The sequence below is a fragment of the Microcaecilia unicolor genome, chromosome 1 (genome assembly GCF_901765095.1).
Source record: "Microcaecilia unicolor chromosome 1, aMicUni1.1, whole genome shotgun sequence".
Taxonomy (NCBI): domain Eukaryota; kingdom Metazoa; phylum Chordata; class Amphibia; order Gymnophiona; family Siphonopidae; genus Microcaecilia; species Microcaecilia unicolor.
This window is the reverse complement of record NC_044031.1, coordinates 93,904,055-93,925,111: the sequence shown is the minus strand read 5'-3', so window position 1 is coordinate 93,925,111 and position 21,057 is coordinate 93,904,055. Positions and strand designations below refer to the sequence as shown.

Genomic DNA, 21,057 nt, shown 5'->3' with positions numbered 1-21,057 from the left:
ATATTACAATAGCAGTACAAATAAAAAAAAGATGACAGAGGTTGTTTACAAAAGTGTGTTAGGTATTTGTTGGGTGGTAACTGTTAGCATGGGCTTTGAAGTCATTAAATTCACCTCAACATATGTTATGAAAATATACTGTGGAAAAAACTATCCCTGTATTTCTTAATATATATTATCTTCTTCCCTGAAGAAAGAGTGTGGAGCAGGGCAGGCCTGAGGGAAACAAAACTCAATGGATTTTTGGAATTTTACTGCCATTTTGGAAGAGTCTAAAGATGAGAAACTGACATTACTACATTTATCATGAAAGTACACAGGGATTTTTTTCAACAGGATACCATGTTCTGGGGTAATAAAATTAGAATCCTTCTAGATGCATACAAGGCTACCCAGAAAAGAAGGGGGTTTCTTCCTCAGTGACCTGGGTTTTTGCAGGTTGAGGCTCTCTATGAAATCAATTTTCTTTGCAAATGTTTTGTGAAGTATTATAAAAAAGTATATCTTTTATGACCTGATGCAGCTTACTAAATCATTGTCTTCTAGGTTTGTTGGAATTACATAAACGAATATTACTTGTGCCCTCTATCTTTCTCTCCTGTGACATCATGATGTGCACCGAGTGTAATGGACTAATCTTGCCTATGTAGCAGATCTAATTTTTCTTTTTTGTCTTTATTCCTTTATATTGTGGATTTGGACTATCCCCCTAATATAGCGAGCTAATAAGCATGTCTCTTTTAGAGCTTATTATTCTGTAATATTCCTATTATTATTATTTTTCTTTTTGGTATGGTGCTCTATCACAAGCTGTTTCTTGGTTGAGAAATGTTTAAATTGCAAACACATTTTTAAAAGGAAGAACGCCCCTCCCCCACCGAGTCAATTGCAACTTGAGCACTTAGGAGTGAAGGGGTGGAACGCCGGTACTACCTGAATACTACTGAGCAACAGGACAACCTCATGTTTTGTGCCTACTGATGGACTTTTACTTATGCACTCTATACCTCTGCTTTTGGCTGTTTAGCCACACCTTATTACTGCACTGGACATTTGTGCCTTATCCAGTTTTACTGTTTACTAATGAAAGAAGTTGCTGTTTACTAATGAAAACACAGAATGCAGGGCTATTAGACATATAGCTTGTAACAGTAGTTAGCAAGGCCTATACAAGACCAGCTTGCCTGTAGCAACGCCATCTGAATAGACGACCTTGGAGGGTGCTGACACCCCCCTGCATTCCTGAGCCGAACCTTATCTCCTGTGCTAGAAAGGAGCATTGTGTGTGTGTGAAGAATAAGCTGCTAAGTTTCGTTTTTCTTGCCAGTATCATTTCAGTGTTATGACGTGTGTACGTACTGGGACTACAATTTTGTACTGTAAGAACTACAAATGTTTACTGCGCATGACAGTTGTGACGTGTAAGGGGCCAAATGCGCAGGCCCAGTAGGGAAGTATAAATGTAAGTGTCAGATGATTTATGACACACAGTGTCCCGAGGCTACTCGGTGCTGTTCACTTGCTAGCAATAAAGTTGCCTTGTTTGGAACCAAAATTTGCCTTTCGTCTCCTGATTTCCCACCTGTTTCAGGAGGAGGAGTGGCCTAGTGGTTAGGGTGGTGGACTTTGGTCCTGAGGAACTGAGTTCGATTCCCACTTCAGGCACAGGCAGCTCCTTGTGACTCTGGGCAAGCCACTTAACCCTCCATTGCCCCATGTAAGCCGCATTGAGCCTGCCATGAGTGGGAAAGCGTGGGGTACAAATATAATAACATATAAACTAAGAGGATCCAAGAACCTTATCCACAGAATGCTGAACCAACCAAGAAAATGATAAGAAGACACAACTAGGCCAAAATAATGCTCCTTCATCCTAAAACAGAGAATCTAAGCACTGGATACTAATGCAGTCAAGATGATTCAGAAGAGATGAAAAATCGTATTTTCATGCCTAGTAATATATCTGCAAGGATAACATTTAGCCCTGGGGGCAAAAACTTCCTCCTGCTTCTCACATACATCAGGAAACAACATGCCCTAATACTCATAAATGTAGCTAGTTGAATGCAGAAATAAAAAAGCATCACTAAGTACTTGTCTTGGGCAAAAATTAAGGTCACCAGGGCACTAGAAGCTCAATAACTTCTCCTGCATTTCCAAGTAGCCCCATCAGGTCAAGATCACCATGGCTATATCTCCCATTACTTTCCCTTCTTTCTAGCCAAAAGGAAGATGCAGCTGAGTCTGGGAACTTTAACACTTCTTTTAGGTATCAAGAAAAAAGATCCCTGGGAATAGTAGTTCACGGTTTGATGGAATATTGATTAACTGAAACAAAAATAAAACTTACAAATTCTTACAAATTGTATAGATTTATTTATACTGTTGATGTTTAAATGTACAAGTTTAGTAATAATAAGTAGTTGTGGAAAATTCAACAGATGCAGAGGTGTCTGGGAAAATTCACAAAGTTCTCTATTTTCTTATGGATGTTCATCCTATCCTGAATCATGCAGAGCATCCACTGTGATTACCACAGATATTCAAGATGACTAGCACATTGCGAGCAGCAATGGTGAAGACTTCAATATCACTGTCAGAGGCCATTTAATTAAACCGCAGTAAAATTTGTAGTTACCGCAGGATTTTACCACAGGCTAACTGGAAATTTAACGTTGAGGTGTTTCCGCAATTTATTTATTGCAAGTTGTGCATTATCATTCAGTTTAATGTGCAATACTTGACTCATTATTTAATGATATTCACTCTGCATTTGACCACGGGGATCCAGTTCTCTTGACCTCTCTGCGGCCTTTGATCTTGTCATTCTCTTCTTTCATGACCCTCATCACTGGGAAACTCTGGTACTGTCCTTTATTGGTTTACCTCTTTTCTGTCTGAGTACACATGTACAGTTGTTACCTCGTCTTCAAAATCAGCTCCCCCCCCCCCCCCACTCTTTTCCCTGTGGGGTCCCCCAGGGCTCAGTTATTTCGCCTTTACTTTTTAACATCTTTCTCAGACCACTGGCCACCTTCATTCAGGACTCTAATATCTGCCGTTATATCTATGTAGATGGCATTCTTTTAGTGTCAACTCTTAATCCTTATGTACCAGGTCTCTGCATTCTACAGTCTGTTTGGATTCAATCGTTCAATGGATTATTTCAAATTGCTTGGTGCTTAACCCCTCCAAATCCCTAGCCCTTTGGGATCATAGGTCAACCTTCTTATCCCTCTGTTTCTCGTACCCTCCAGGGTTCCCTGTTGCAATTGGTAGAGTCCCTGAAATATTTAGGTGTACTTTGGATACAAAACTTTCATTCAATTCTGTTGCCAGATCCTGCTTTCTTTCATTATGCACTATCCATTCATTGTGTCCAGACCTTGATGATAAATCTTGTGTCACACTTCTTTATTCACTTGTATCATCCAAACTAGATTACTGCAACACCATTTATTCTGGTCTTCCTTCCTACCTTTTGAAAAAATTTCAAACTTTTAAAAACACCTCTATTCATCTTCTGGCCCATGCACATTGCTTTGACGATGTTACTCCTCTCCTGAAACAACACCATGAGCTTCTGATTCCTTGATACATAAGTTCTTATATTCTGAAGTCCCAGCATATCTCTCTTCTCTTATTGTCCCATATCATCCTGCTCGCACCCTTCTTTCCTCTACGAGTAATCAATTATCCATCTCCTCTGTCCATTGTTCATGCCTAGAATCTACAAGACATTTGGCTTTCTTTTTTACCACACCCTCGCTTTGGAATTCTCTCCCTACTGAACTGAGAGTGGAGCTTTCCTAGCTCTGATTTTGGCCTCTTTTGAAGGCACACTTATTCCTTAGCCTTCCATGGAAATAGCTAATTCAGCCGAGGTGGCCAGGCAGCGGCACTTCTACTACTATATGAAAAAATATATTCCTTTTCTTTCTTCTTCTGTCCTATCATTATATTGTAGTTCTTTTCCTCCTTTATGAATGTTCATTTTATTGAGACAGTAAACCACTTTGATTTTAATTTGAAAGATGGTATATCAAATGCAGAATAAACTATGAGCAATATCTGCTCCTGATTAATTCAGCAGCATTTAGCATCTTCTATTTAGAAGGCATTAAGTGGTACCCATTAAATCTGCATTAGGCAGTTAGCATGCAGTAATTACAGTGCATTAACTACCAAACACCTTCCACATTCACTCTTCCACCCATGCCACGCCTCAACACCAAAAGCACTTAAGGGCCCTTTTACTAAGGTGCATAGGCGCATACAATGTGCATCAAATTGGAACTACTGTCTGGCTACCACATGCCCTGTGCGGTAATTTCATTTTTGAAATGCATCCAAAACACAAGGTAGAAATTTTCTACCGCATGGCGCTTACCCGGCGGTAATTGGCAGTGTACGTGCGCTGATGATTACTGCCTTGTTAACGTGTGAGACCTTATTGCTAAGTCAATGGGTGGCGGTAAGGTCTCATGCCGATAATGGACACGAGCTGGTTTAAATTTTGCCACACGTCCATTTTTGGCTACAAAAAAGGCCTTTTTTGCAGGCGCGCTGAAAAATGGACCTGCACACATCCAAAACATGTGCTTACACCAGAAAAGCCATTTTCCGGCACGCATTAGTAAAAGGGTCCCTTAATGCCCAGTTTACCGTGCCCTAACTGCAAATATATTTCAGATCCCTTTGAAGCATCACTGTGCTAGCAGTTAAAGCAGTGCAAACCAGGTGTTATGTGCTTAGCTTGGTTTAATAGAAGGGCCCCTAAATATCAGTGGGACAGGACTCCAACCAAGCTTTCTCTCCTTTTTGCACTCTGCTCTTGCCTTCATTCTGCAACTGTTCCTGTACTATTTGAACTGACACCACCACTCTTGTGACAGTCCCTGGATTCAGCTTAACTGCTATCACGCTGCATGAGCCACCCACAACTTCCTAAATAATAAACCACCTAAAAGAAGCCAACCTCAAGGTAAGAGAGATTATAGACACTTAATAGAACCTTATTTCCTAGGCTGGGGGCTCCTTAAGTACATAAGTACAGCCGGCGTGGTTAAATAGTGAGGTGAAGGAAGGTTCTTGTCTACTGGCTTGTTCAGAGTTGGGAGGCACTCCAGAAAGCTCCAAATATACATCTGGGCACCTGGAACAGGGCCAGAGAATATGTGGGGGGAGAAACACCAAAACTTAAAAAGTAACTCCAGTAGAAAATTACTATCAGGCCAGAGTAACTTCAGAGCTTGAGAAAGATGCTACTACCTAGTTGCCATTTTAAATCCTGGCGACAATTATTTTTAAATTTGTTTTATACTGATACCATTAAAAAAGGTCATCTTTCAAAGGCCCCAAAAGACTCCCTCATTGCTCTCTCATCCTAGTTCATACCCCTTTCTCACTGGTCTTCTGTGGACACAAGTAATACTTCATTGCTGCTGCCCCAACTTTGATAACTTTCCAATTGGGCTTGAAGCCAGAACCTCAAGTCAGACAGCACCATATTGAAAGATATCAGCAATGTGGCAGGAAATTGCTTCTGCCCACAGGTGACTATGGGCTAAACACAAAAGGGCCCTGTGTTGGTGGCGGAGGTAGTTTTTGAAGTGCACCAGGGCCCTTTTTACCACAGCGGGTAAAAAGACCTCAGGCACACATGGCCATGCGGTAAGAGAACTCTTACCGCATGGCCATGTGATGGGAAGCCCTTACCGCTTACCCATTGACGCGGCAATAAGGGCTCCAACACTAACCCAGCAGTAACCGGGCAGTGTGTGGCGATGCCCGATTACCACAGGGTTATCGCCATGCAAGTCATTTTGAGGGGTTTTCTTTTTCCCCTGGAAATGGCACATGCTCGGGGTGGGACTACTGCCAGCAACCACGTTGGGTTGGCGGTAGTCCCGAAAGAGCGAACGATAAGCCCGCGTTGGGCTTATCGCCACTCTGTAAAAGGGCCCCTAAGTGCTTTGAAGAATTACATAATAACTTTTCAGAAGACAATTTGCTATGAAGTGTGCACTGTTAACTATGAACTGCTCTCTTATTGTGTTCAAGAACTTAATTTATATGCCACAATCAAGGCATTTTTATAAAAAGCACTAAATACCAGAATGGTATAAATTTTTCTTGATGAACATTAATGTAGAATTTCTGCATAGTGACCTCTGAACAACTTGCCATTTTTATTGTTCACTGATGCTCTGTAAGGAATGATATGCAAACTAATCCTATAATATAATTCAAAGGATACAAAACAACTGTCAAGAAACATTCACAATGTATCTTTAACATATTCCTTTACAGAATAAGGAATTTAACAAGTAATAAATTAATCTGGGGAGCTTAACTGAAGCTCTATTTGTATCCTTCCATGGCAGACTCACTATTAATGAGCCTTTACCACTAATTCTTTTTCTAAGTTAAATTTAAATAATGCATTGTTCTTCACATAGGAAAGAACACTACACCTTAAAAATTCTTTGTCTGAAAAATATAGTGTGCAATTCACAGCTGGGATTTTTTTTCTCTCTCCCTCTCTAATGTGTGAATGAGTGTTTCAAATAAGGAATAGACAGAAATAAATGTCAAAATGAAAAGAATTTAAATTATTGGACTAAGTGGTTACATTTCCTGACTAGGTTTCAGAAAGCTATTCAAGAAATGTATTGTTAGTCTATTACAAAGGTGTCACCTTATTTTTTTTTCTTTTTTTTACCTTTATTTCTGTGCATAGAAGTTAACTAGCAACCATACTGTTATATCTGGGGAAGGAATAGAGAAACAATAGAGATGATCTTTCAAAATTGTGTGAAAGCTGCTTAAAATAATTTAAATATTTTCATATTCCTTTTCTGAACAGTATGACTAATAAACTTAAAGACCCTTATTCCCTATAGTCACAGATAATGTGTACCACATTTGCAAAATACAATACAGTGAATTCTATATATGGCACCAAAAACCCCCCCACACACTTAAAATTTACGCAGATGACGTAACGATCTACATCCCATTTAAACAAGATTTAAAGGAAATTTCCAATGACATCAACCAAATTCTCCATATCATGCATTCATGGGCGGATGCATTTCAGCTGAAACTCAATGCAGAAAAAACCCAATGCCTAATACTCACCTCCCAACATAACACGAACAAATTCACCACCATTAACACACCAAATCTGAACCTCCCAATTTCGGACACCCTAAAAATTCTTGGAGTTACCATAGATCGACACCTAACACTTGAGAGCCATGCAAAAAACACAACCAAGAAGATGTTCCACTCAATGTGGAAATTAAAAAGAGTAAGACCTTTCTTCCCAAGGACCGTTTTCCGTAACCTGGTACAATAAATGGTACTGAGCCATCTAAACTACTGCAACGCACTCTACACTGGCTGCAAAGAGCAAATAATCAAGAAACTTCAGACAGCCCAGAACACTGCAGCTAGATTCATATTCGGCAAAACAAAATATGAAAGTGCTAAACCCCTACGAGAAAAGCTACATTGGCTCCCACTTAAAGAACGCATCACGTTCAAAATATGCTCCCTAGTTCACAAAATCATTCACGGAGATGCCCCAGCCTACATGTCAGACCTGATAGACTTACCACCCAGGAATGCTAAAAAATCACCTGCACATTCCTTAATCTTCACTTCCCCAACTGCAAAGGTCTAAAATACAAACTAACGCACGTGTCAACCTTTTCCTACTTGAGTACACAACTATGGAATGCGTTGCCGCGCAACTTAAAAATGACCTACGAACTAACTAACTTTCGCAAACTACTGAAGACCCATCTCTTTAATAAGACATACCACAAAGATCAACAAATATGAACTCCACCAAATATATTCAGAACTGTCTTATAATATCTGCTTGTTATATTACTATCCTGTTTTATCATTATCATATTAACCAAGATCCTTCTGTAATACTAAATGTCTATTTTCTTATAAATTTCCACCATTCATGATGTATTGTAAGCCACATTGAGCCTGCAAAGAGGTGGGAAAATGTGGGATACAAATGCAATAAATAAAATAAAATAAAATAAAATTAGGCATGGTTTGTAGAATAGTGCTTTTGCCCCGGAATCACACCTAACTTTAACCACTGCCATTTGCACTACGTGAAATGTGGTGCAAATGTATGTGCCTATATTATCTCATATCCCTCCACCTCATTCAATGACAATGCTCATAAATGTTAGGAATTTCCCCATTCCACCCATGACCTTCCCTTTTTGAACTTTTACCCACATTTATACACATATATCACAATTAAATCTAATTAGTGCCAATAATTGCTTGTAAAAAGTCAATTATTATCACTAATTTGCTCGTTATTCAATTAAATTGCATGTGCAAATTGGACACATGCCCAAAATTGTATGTGCAATTTTAGCGACTTTTATAGAATTAGGGGAACTACATCAAAAAAACTATACAAACACACAGAAATGTTTGGCCTATCCATGTCAACTACTAAGCTCTACAATTCCTTCCTCTCTCTCAGAGATCTTCAGCACTTGTCTCAACCTTTCTTGAATTCAGATATAGTCCTTATCTCCACCACTTCCACTGGGAAAGTTTAATGCATCGTTACTTAAATTATTCCTCAGTCTACCTCCTTTCACCCTCATCCTATGCCCCTTGTTCCAGAGCTTCCTTTCAACTGAAAGCGGGCCACATCCTGTGCATTTATATCACTGAAGTACTTAAATGTTTCTATCATATTTCTCCTCTCCCACCTTCCTTTCAAAGTATATACGCTGAGAACTTTTAAGTCTATCTCCATATGTTTTATGATAAACACTACTGACTACTTTGTGACAAGGCGACAGCCGTGTCCAGAAGGATGCATGGCTGCATAGAGAGGGGTATAACCAGCAGAAGAAAGGAGGTGTTGATGCCCCTCTACAAGTCATTGGTGAGGCCCCACTTGGAGTATTGTGTTCAGTTTTGGAGGCCATATCTTGCTAAAGATGTAAAAAGACTGGAAGCGGTGCAAAGAAAAGCTACAAAAATGGTATGGAAATTATGTTGCCAACCGTACGAGGAGAGACTTGTCGACCTGAACATGTATACCTTGGAGGAAAGGAGAAACAGGGGTGAAATGATACAAACATTCAAATATTTGAAAGGTATTAATCCGCAAATGAACCTTTTCTGGAGATGGGAAGGTGGTAAAACTAGAGGACATGAATTGAGATCGAAGGGGGGCAGACTCAGGAGTAATGTCAGGAAGTAGTTTTTCACAGAAAGGGTGGTAGATACGTGGCATTCCCTCCTGCAGGAGGTGGTGGAGATGAAAACGGTAATGGAATTCAAACATGCGTGGGATAAACACAAAGGAATCCTGTTTAGAAGGAATGGATCTATGGAATCTTAGAGGAAATTGGGAAGTAAAACCGGTGTTGGGCAGACTTCTACAGTCTATGCCCTGATCGTAACTGAATAGATATCGAAAGTTTAAGAACAGTGCTGGGCAGACTTTTACGGTCTGTGCCCTGAGAAAGGCACACTTCTTAATCAACATAATTTTCATATGAACCTTAACAGCAATAATTCTGAAATTCTTCTCCGTTAATATGATTACCATAATATTCCTATGCACCTTATCTGTTATATATACTCTGATTCTCTATTCCATCAATGTGATTGTAGTTGTATTATATTGTAAGCCACATTGAGCCTGCAAATAGGTGGGAAAATGTGGGATATAAATGCAGCAAAATAAATAAATAATAAACGTACAAATCAAAGTTAGGTAAACATATAAAGTATCACATACCACATAAAATGAGTTTATCTTGTTGGGAAGATTGGATGGACCATACAGGTCTTTATCTGCCGTCATTTACTATGTTACTATGTTATGTGGCTGCTCTCTGGATGGACTCCATCATGTTTATATCTTTTTGAAGCCTCAACAGAGACATGCAAAGGTGTTATCACCTCGTTGTTTCAGCTGGACATTCCTCTCATTATACACCTAAGCATCCGTCTGGTACCAGTGCCTTATTTCTACCTGTTTGGTCACCTTCAGCTCTTCAGATACAATGACCCCCAGATGTACAGGATAACATTTGTTACTTTTACTGAAGTAATAATTTCACCACTTTTTTTTACAACTTTTACTCAGTTACATCTGATGCTTGCAGTTAAAAGTAAAAAGTAAAAGTATAAGCGAGATGTAAATAATGATTCCTCAGTAAACCAAATGAAAAACAAAACCGGGAACAGGATTTTGCTATTGCAAACCTCGCCATGCAAACAGTAGATCATCTCATCTTAAACTTTGCTGCTCTATGAATGTAGCCTATGAGAACAGAGGAGTTTGCCTGTGTTTGTTGAGTGGTTGCTGGTCTTCAGTCATATAGAATAGTGATGAGTTGGGTCACTTTGAAGCGGGAAACTGGTTGCAATTTTGATGAATACATATATGTCTTTATCACAACAGACTGTTGGTCATCACATAGAAAATGTTATTTTGGAGTGATTGTCCACTTGATTGAGAGAGTCATTAGAAAGGAAGTCTTCTCTGGCCTTAAGACTGAAAGGTTCCCACATATTTGATGATCTTGTTTCAGTTCTTGATATTCAAATAGTTTGTCATCAGATGAAAAATTGTTAGAATGACAAAAGACAATGATTCCAACTTTGTGAAAGCCTTCTTTGTAATTGGTCATCATGATGATGATAATCAAGATGCAAATGTAAGTGATGAGTTACACAGCACTACTTCTAATGCAGATGATGACAATAATGATAATAAAGAACTCTTTACTATATGGAAGTCAATTGTTTCAGAGATTCCCTTGATTAAAACCTGCATACCCATTCAGAAGACATCAGTAATACTGCAACCTGGCCTGAATTGAAGTAAGTTTTTATCAGACTTAACAATCCACTTTCTGCTGGTGCACTTATTGAATACCTTTTTGTGCTGGATTAATGACTCACAAGCGTGCTTGTATGAGTGACAACCATTTTCAAAAATCTAGTTTTGCTAAAAACAAAGTGGATTGAATAGTAGGCAATAAAGTTGTTGGGATAAAAATTTTAATAACAGTTGAATTCATTGTAATTCTGGTACTTTTACTTTTTACTTAAAAAGTATTATATTAGGCAATAACTTTTTTACTTTCACTTAAGTAAAAATTTTTATGTGTTTTTCACTGCACTTTTACTTAAGTATTAAACTATACATTTATTTTTTACTTTTACTTAAGTACTTTGAAATGGTACTTTGAACACTGGAAGACTCAAATCAGGTGCTGCTGCTGCAAGCAAAAGCAATGGTTATAACAGAATTGTATACAAGGGTCAAGAAAGACATTGGCAGTCAGAACAAGTAAAGCCCCGCTTACCTGAACATATCTCCCAAACCTTTCAGCATCCCCCCTTTCTTTGCCTTGTTTTTCTCTCTCTCTTTATCTCGCTCTTTTTTCTTTTCTTTGCCAGCCTTCTCCTTTCTCCTGTCCATTTTCTCTTGGTTTGATCCATTCACATATCTCTCCAGAGAATTGGATGGCTGATCACTGGCTGTAGACACAGACTCCCTGCCTGATCGGGAACTCTCTTCTGTGTCTTCTTCCACTGAAAGATACATGATTGAGCAGAGATAAATTGGATGCTTTAGAAGGATTATTACAATAGCAAGCAGAATATAATTTGGCAAAAAAAAAAAATAATAAAATAAATCAGGGAGGTCACCAGACAACAACTGCTGGTGCTCCTGAACTCCTCCTCCCCAGCCCTCCTTCAATGGCTTGGTCTCACGTTGAAGCAGGTTGGGCCACTATCATCAAACATTTCTGTGATTAGGATCTGGAACAGGGCAGGTAGTGTATGGCTTACTTCTCTTCTCTCCATTCAAATAGTGTAGTGGTTCTCAACCAGTGTGTCCCCCAAGAGGTGTGAGATGTGTCACAAAAAACGTTAGTGTAGACAGTAAGCCTGCAAGCTGGAAAGGCCAGCAATGTTGAGAGTCGGATTCTTGAAATCCCCATAACTGGTCCCTATTTCGGCTTCCCCACACCCCCAATAATAACTTCTGCCGCCAGCCCCAACTAAAAATGTCCCTGAAAAAGATTCCCCAAGGGTCAACACAGTACTGTGGATAGTAAATATCACCAAAAAGAAATCTATTAAATCTTTTTCTTAAATACATATCAATTTATTATTCGGAAACTTTCAGTGTGTAAAATGAGTTATGTCATATGGAAATAATGAAAACCACAATACTCAATATTTAGTGGCTTAGACCCATTAGTTTTCTAGGTCTTAGAAACTCCACACCATGGAGATTCAACTAAAAGTATTAAAGGTCTGCTGTTCATAGATTCTGAGTAGCCAGTGGGGTTCCTGGGGGGGCGGTGGGTGCGGTCCGCCCTGGGTGCACGCCGCTGGGGGGGTGCCGCGCGCGCCTGTCCTCCATTCGTTCCATGCTTCTTCTCTGTCCCGGAACAGGTTACTTCCTGTTCCGGGGCAGAGAAGAACCATGGAACGAACGGAGAACAGACGCGTGCGGCACCCCCCCCCCCCCCCAGCGGCATGCACCTGGGGGGGTTCTTTCACGGGGGGGGGTGTCCTTTCGCCGGGGGGGGGGCGCATCAGCGATCCACCCGGCTGTCAGCCCCCCTAGGAACACCACTGTGAGTAGCATATTTACAGGATTTCGTGTGCTTCGCAGTATCTGGCAGTGAATGCTGTTACTGTGTTGCACATTCAGATTCCCAAACCTGGCATATTCAAATCAATAAACCAAAAATTGTTCTTTTTCTTAACCTTTATTACCTAGATAGCTCAGCCTCTGTGGCTATTTTGCAGGAGCTGAGGTACTACGTGCTGCCTGTTGTGTGTGCCCTTCACACCTTCCCATTGACCTGTGGAGATTGACTGAAGGCACTGAACCTCCCATTTGTGTGTGTGTGTTGGTGGGGGGGGGGGGGGGGGGGGGGTGGGAGGGGGGACCTCTCTCTGTATGCATATGGGTTATGTACAGCCTAGGCTTTTCCAGTAATACTTGGAACCTTAAGTCTGTTTTTGCAGGAAACAGAAAAGTGCTGGTATTTAGTACCAACAAGAACCCCCATTAAATAAACTCTACAGCATAGTATAATACATACAAAATATTTTAAACAATCCTTAAACTAATCTTACCCATCCCCTACTCTCATTCAGGAAAGGACAGGTTCATCTTAAAACTACAGGAGCAAACTCCCTCCCAATTTCATTACAATAAATATAAACAGCATAAGATCAAAAATAAATGATAAAACAAGTGCCAGTATTACAATAAAGATACAAAAACACATTAAGCCTTTCATCATTCCCTGATGACTACACACAAGTTCCTCTTCCCCTCTCAGATTCCGCAATGGTGCTCAATGGAGCTCCCAAGGGGAGGGGGAAGACTTTCTTGGATTTGCTCCTTCAGTAGCAATCTCTCCCCCAACTTCCCCCTCCCCCCAGTACGATGAATTAATAGGCTCATCCAGGGACCATCAACAGGGAGGGGGAGAAGACCAATATCGGGGAAGCAAGGAAGTGTAAAAGCTTCAACAGAGGCCACTGATACTGGAGGAAACCTTAATCAGACTTAATCCCTCCACCCCATTCCTTCTCCTTAACTCCATTTTCATTACAGATTCTTCCACTCCTTTCTGTCCTGTCAGCCACTGTAAGTTTCCTCAACCCAAGCCCTGCCAGTTGCTGTAACACTACTCTTTTTTTCCACAGCCTTTCAGTGGCATCTAAAAGTGAAACAGCTCCTTTACATCCACCAACGGTCTTTTTAAAGACCAGTTTATGTTTACACTCTAAAGATGCATAGATACATTGCTGAAAATACTTGTGATTCTTAACCACATTTATCGAGACTCCTGAAGTAAGCACATACGTGCTGAAAACATTGTACTGTGTTGAGTCATCCTCAATAAAATATTTTAATTTCATGTTGAGAGTCCTCGGTCTGCTTTGAAGGGCCTGATCCCGTTCCCACTCTTTGTCTTGCTGTGTTTTTCCCCATGGGACTCTGGTGTTGTTTCCACTTTTGTGGTTCCTTCATAACATTACTCCGTCAGCTGCCACAGTTCCCCCCCCCCCCCCCCCACTTAGGCATCACCAGTGGCAACCATTGCAACATTTTCTCCCCCTCAAGTACAGCCAACCAGTGGGAAGCTGTGGTGGCCATTTTTTTCCTATAGTATATTAATGAATAGCAATAATATTTATGTCATAATGTTGAAGAATGTTGCACTTGAAGATTAATGAGAGCCTACAATAAAAGGGAGGGCGTTGATCTTTAAAGGAAGTTTACAGAAGCTTGCATGGGATCTTATAATAATCTTCTTTACCAAAACAAATATGTCATATTGTATTAGCAAGTTCAGAAGAATTACAGAAACAATGTAAAATTATCTCAATGTAGTATAGTACCATAGGGGCTGATATCTAAAAGAGGTTACATATTCATTGGTGGCCAGTCAATGTATAACTTCCTCATATGTGGATTTTCAATCCTTATATGGCTAGTGTGGACAAAAAAAAAAAATCCATCTGAATGGTCCAACAATACCTGAATAGCAAAGAAACAGAAGGGCTGTGGAGTATTAGTAGGCTTAAACAGAGACCCCATCATGCTATATTCTTTCCACCTAAATGGAAGCACCACTTGCCCACTAAGATTACTGATTACAGGCAGTTATGGGCACAGATGTTACATCTACACATAAATGCTCTTTGGGCACAAAGCCCTATTCTGCAAATTGCGTGTGCAATACACATAGGACCAAATTCTATAAATAGCAACAAAAACCCCCCACACTAAGTGCTATTCTATAAGAGGAACCATTTATAGAACAGCGCTTAACTTGAGACATAAGGATCTGAAGCAAGTAAACACTGGTGCAAATCCTCATGCCTAAATTAGGTGCATATCCCCTTTATTCTATAACAGTGCACACAAATTTTAGGAATGCCCTTGATCTGCCCAGGACCCTTCCCCGTGGCCACACCCCCTTTCTGGAGCCGCATATAAAATTTATATGCGGATACTCGCGGCTAAAAATGCACGCATACATTTTATTTAATGCCAATTAGCATCAATAATTATCAGTCAATTATCAGCACTAATTGGCTTGTTATTCAATTAAGTTGAAAGCACAAATTAGACACACCCTGAATTTAGAGGATAGTATGCATTTCCAAGGGGGCGTATGCATGGACAAGTCTCACATTTACATGAATAACATAGCAGTGGTTCACAAACCTGGTCCTGGAGGCACCCCAGCCAGTCAGGTTTTCATAATATTCACAATGAATATTTATGAGAAAGATTTATATACAGTGGAGGCAGTGCATGCAAATCTCTCATAAATATTCATTGTGGAGATCCACAAAAACCTGACTGGCTCAGGTGCCTCCAGGACCAGGTTTGGGAACCATTAACTTATAGAATACTATAAATATTTAGGTGCACTAAGCACCTAGTGTCAGGATCCGCACCTTACTTTTAAGAATGACTTAAACTAGCTAAAACCCGGTTTAAATCCCCATACCTAAATTAGGCACAGATCAGGCATATTCTGTAACAGCGTGTACAAATTCTTGGAATGCCCGTGCTCTGCCCATGCCCCATTCCTTTTTCAGATGTGAACACTAGAATTTACACGCGCATCTTTATATAATACTTCTAGCAGATATGCGCATAAAATTCTAACTGTTGCCAATTAGTGCTAATTGGTTATTAGTGCCTAATTATCAGCACTAATTGGTTCTTCAATGAAATTGTGCACAGAATTTGGGCAGGCACCATATATAGAATCTGGAGGATTATACCTAAGGCTTCTTCTTTGACCAATAAATCTTAATCAAACATCCCCATCTCCACCAAAAGAAAAAAAATATTTCAGTTCCATAAGATCTTATTGCCAACAGGCCTCCACTTTTCTCCTCTCCCTGCCAGTTCTAGACTGTGAGCATGGGAGATGGGAACAAGAAGCTAGGAGAGAGATATGGGTAGTCTACATATTTTACACAGTTAAATAACAAACACCAGAATCTGTCAACTATAAATGGCCAAAAACAGAAGCCTTAGTTATCGCATTAAAATTGATAGTGATAACTACTATGGATTAAAAAAAGGGGTCTGACAAGGGAGATGTTGATAAAACATGGCTGCAAGGGGAATGGAACTAGGTTTTGCTGTCATCATTCAAAAACAAAGCCATGCAAATCAAGCAAAATCCCTAAAGACTATGTACTTACTTTTCCTCACAGGGAAGGTAGGCAGTTTTCAGAACCGATTTTCATGGATAGTAACATCAGCAGCACTTACTGCCACAGGACTTGCTTACCACATTACTCTAGTTGAGATCAGCTGCACACATATTTTCTGACTGCACAGACAATGTCTCCTTAAGTTAGTCACACTTGTCTTCTATCTAGCTCCTATCACTCTAGCTTATCTGTCTATATGTTTCCACCTCCGCCTTCCCCCTTTGCTGTCTATTACAGATATTTCAATGTGTATTGTGTTGACATTATAAGTAGCATTCTATGCCATAACGCATACTGTTATCTGAATATTTTAATGCTGTAATTGTTTATTGCCTATGACCAGGTTATTCTTGCTGTAACCTTGCATGTTATTCTTGCTGTCTTAGGTGAATTTCTTCAAAAGGTGCTAAATAAAAATAAATGGTAAAAGCATACATGTACTTTTGTCTCTGCTATTTGAGATGGCTGGGGTAAGCAGTAGCTTGCATATGTTTCAAAGCACGCTGTCAAAATGCTCATGTTCTAAACAATCATCCAGGAAAGCCTATTTTCCATCTGGTTGAAAATATATGTTCTGTGGAAGTCCAAGCATCTTTTCATATTTGTAGCACACCTATTTAACTGTGTAAATGATTTGGAAAACTGCCTTTTAAATATTTAAAATCGGACAAAAATCATCACCGCATTCTTGTAGTTATAGCATAAGTCAAGGACCAAAACGTCCCTCAAAACTTAATAGAAAAAAACGGGTCTAGTATATGACTGCAGGATTCATCATAACAATTTTCTACTCTACCAACTGTACTCTGATATGCACTTACTTCTCGGCATCAGAGAGAGAAAATTAAATATAATTTCTGTGAAATGAACTTTCAGCACTTAGGTACAGTAATTACTGGTAAAATCACATGTACTTTGCTATTTATAATTTAGATGGAGTCTGAGAAGAGCAAACATTCTTGTCACAGGGAGCTGGGAATCTAGGTTAAGCGTGATGTATTACCAAGTACTCCATGCAAAGTTTGATATATAATTTCTGATTAAAGGCATATCTATTCTTCTTTCAGTAGCACTCAAATCACAAAAATCACTAAAAAATATTAGCATACTTAAGCACAACTGGCGATTTATATTGAAAGACGGCAGGGAGAACAAACTTTTTCAAAGGCTCCCAGGACTGACTTTATTAATATGAACGATATGGGGAAGTATGCACAAGAGATACAGTACAGTCTCGATTATCTGACCTTCACTAATCCGACCATCTGGCATATCTGACAGACCCTCCGGTGACATCATCGCATTGCCAAGTTTCCAAGTTTATTCAAGAATTTTCTACCTCACTCACCAAGCAAGGTGCTATTAAGAAGTGAGCAGACTCTCCTCCTGTTTTCCAGCTTCACACGCTGTAGGTTATTGTTAATCAACAATACTGTGTTTTAAATACAGATACCCTATGTGTGTTCTTTATGCATAAAGTATGCTTTCTGTGAATTTTTTAATAGGTTACCATTGTTTTCCGTATTATCCGACAACAACTCAGTCCCTTTTATAACGGATAATAAAGACTGTACTGTATCTGAATAAAAAGGAAGGAAGAGACTTCAGGGCTGATTTGTATATTCACCCTAAACCCATATAAACTAAAAGTGCTTATGTTATACTTTTATAAAATAGGTGCTCAAAACCAGCCCCAATAGTGCACATATTTATAGGCTGTCAATACCCTTAGGGATCTAAGCAGCTCACATCAAAGAATTAAATTACATTATGCTGTGATCTTACAGGTAAAATTATTTGGTAATGATTAGTAATCCTCTAGATTCTTTCTTCAATACAGTTACTTTAGGTATTTATAGAATAAAACAGTTTTACAAGGATTAAGTCTAATCTGAACTGAGAAACTATTCCGAATTTTGCTAGTTTGAAAGAAAAATAAATCATTACTACTATGATGAAGGGGGAAATGTGTGGGTGTGCTTATTGTATAAAATACCCTCAACATAAGTTGCAGTAAATAAGCCCGGACAAAACAATCTCCAGCAAACTTTTCAAATCACATGTATAAAAATGGATCCATGATGAATATGCATTAGCAATGTTGGTTATACTACCTTGGTGCCAACGCTCTGATGATCAGATGTATAGGTTGCTGGAAGTTGTTTTGTCTGTGTTTTATGAACTATGTACGTAGACTGCAACTCTGTCCCAACTATACCTAAGCTACAACCAAAGGAATAAATACTCATGTATTCATTCAGCTGTGCAGCTTTTGTAACAGCCATTTTCTATGTGTAAAATACACTTCACTCATGGAAAATGCATCATAAAATTACACTCATAGAGTTTGAAAGGGATGATCTAGACTGGTAAGGAGCCAATGAAAAAAAGTAGGCAATCCAAATGAACTTAAAAAGCGATATGTAAAGTGATTGAGTCACTGCTCTTTTCTGGTCTCAAAGTCCATCTGAAGCTTCCAATCCTCAAACATTCATGCCCATGCTTGGAAAAATAATATATAGCTCAGTTATAGATGCATTTGCCCTCGACAAAATGATCACTTACTCTGAGTTTTGTATGTTTCATAACATAAGAATATCCATACTGGGTCAGAACAAAGGTCCATCTAGCACAGATGGGGTTGTTACTTTTTAAAAGTACTTAAGTAAAAAGTAAAAGTGCTGGCTTCAAAAGTAGTGAAGTAAAAGTAAAAAGGCTTATAAAAAAAAATACTCAAGTAAAAGTAATATACAGCTCTTAAAACTATTTTTTTACTACAAAGTAGGCGGGCTTGGCACATAAAGCACTAGTGGTGCTGCAGACAGCCAGGTCCCACACATCTCCCATGGTAGTTTATTAGCCCAGCAGAGGTGCAATGAGAGGGAGGGAGCAAGACTGTGCTGCGGGGCCATGGTGGATGGGAGGGGAAAGGGAGCAGGTCCTGCATACAGTGAAGATGCAGTTCAGGCTGGGGAGGCAGCTGAGCCTGACAACAACAAAGTATTAGCCAGTCAACAGCTGTTTTGGGCAGGTGTAGAGGGCAGGGACTAGTGTTTCCAGGTGATATCAGACCCTGCCTTGTATCTGATTGGGTCCGAACTTCTGGTTCCAGCTCAGCTGTTTTGGGGACTGGAAGTTCGGGCCCAATCAGCTGCAAGCCGTGTCTGACATCACGCGAAGCAGAGAGATGGAAAATATTTTTTTAAAACTACTTTCCAAATTTGTACTTTGTTACTAAGTACAAAAGTACAGTTTAAATGTAGCTCATTACAAGTAAAAAGTATTGCCAAAAAACAACTTGTTATAAGTAAAAGTACTGCTAATTGTACTTAAGCACTGTAACAAAGTACAAGTACTTTGTTACCTCCCATCTCTGCTATCTAGCCCAGTATCCTGCTTCCTGCAGTGGCCAATCCAAGTCACAAGTACCTGACAGAATCCGAAATAGTAGCACCATTCCATGCTACCAATCCCAGGGCAAACAGTGGCTTCCCCCAATCTCTATTAATTTAAAAGCCATTGAAACTGTGAAGGCCAATTACGCTTATCTGCCCATCATCTACTATGTTCTCCATCATAGAATAAAATCTAGAAGCCTTATGAATATTGCTTATAACAAGTTATGTGCATGCTAGTAGTGTTGCACAGCAGTAATACTACTATGCTTACATCTTTTAATTGCAAAATCAACACCAAGTATATCCACGCACCTCCCCTCTAAAAATGTCACAAGGTGGCATTAATGGAGAGCAACAGTTGCAAGAACAGCAACACAGCTTCCTGTGTTGTTCTGTGCTGATATAAGACTAGCAGAGATAAGGGGCAGCAGTGCTGCACAGACTACCTTCTCTCCCTCACTGCTCATTTTTGTTTTTCATTGCTTGTCCCTCTTTCAATTCATCCCTCCCTTCCAGGCCTCCCCTTCCTCTCTATGCTTCAGCCTGCAGTAAGAAGCAGAGGCACAGAATGAGAAATTCTCAGTAAGGCCAAGATCCATCATTTGAGTTACATGAAACAATCAGTACTCCACCCTCCCTCTCTGGAAATCCAATGCATCCCCTTTTGCTCCCTCCTCCATGAGGTTCCATATCTTTCCCCCATCCCACCCCCCCCCCCCTTCCTAAATTTCTTTTTTTCCATTTCAGTTTTCTAGTCCTGGGTCTGCCTCACTTCTTTGAAAGTAGCAGCAGCAAAAAAAGACAGAATTATAGCATAGCCTGCAAGGTAGCACATGCTCTCTAGCTAATGGCTGCCCCACCCCTTGCAGGCCAGAGGGTGAAGCCTCTTTAACTGCCGCTACCTCACCATCTCCTTGCATCTGTGGTTGTCAAGTTACTTTTTCCTGGTATGCCCTGAGATAGTAGCAAAATGAGGTCTACATCAAGCTGCATCGCAGTACAGGTAGCAGATGTGGTTTTGTGTCGCTGACCTCCTCATCAAGAACAGCCCCTAGTCTCCTCCTTACATGCAGAATATGTGGCCACGAACCAAGTACCACAAGAATATCGGTGTGGATGGACAGACAACCCTAACCTCAACCAAGAGGTGCTCTAATTTTTTGTGTGAAATGTGCTTCAAATCTGAACAGAAATCATGATGATAATATATGTAATTCAATAAGAGAGCAATTTTACCAGAGGCCTATGTAGAAAAGGCATACAGACACATATGCTGTGCCTATTATGTGCCTTTACATAATAGCCTCCCTGAATGCTGCCGTACAAAGTTCCATCTGCTCCAAGGAAGCACTACCTC

General features: G+C 39.8%; 1 protein-coding gene across 3 annotated transcripts in view; it reads right to left on the bottom strand.

Annotated features, from left to right (window-relative positions):
- Positions 1-21,057, bottom strand: part of PARD3 (par-3 family cell polarity regulator) — a 1,299,417-nt gene that overhangs the window by 414,082 nt on the left and 864,278 nt on the right. For all 3 annotated transcript variants that reach the window (XM_030199049.1, XM_030199057.1, XM_030199066.1), the window contains one exon: positions 11,388-11,616. In XM_030199049.1, the coding sequence (XP_030054909.1) occupies positions 11,388-11,616 (229 nt within the window). The remainder of the gene's footprint in view (positions 1-11,387; positions 11,617-21,057) is intronic.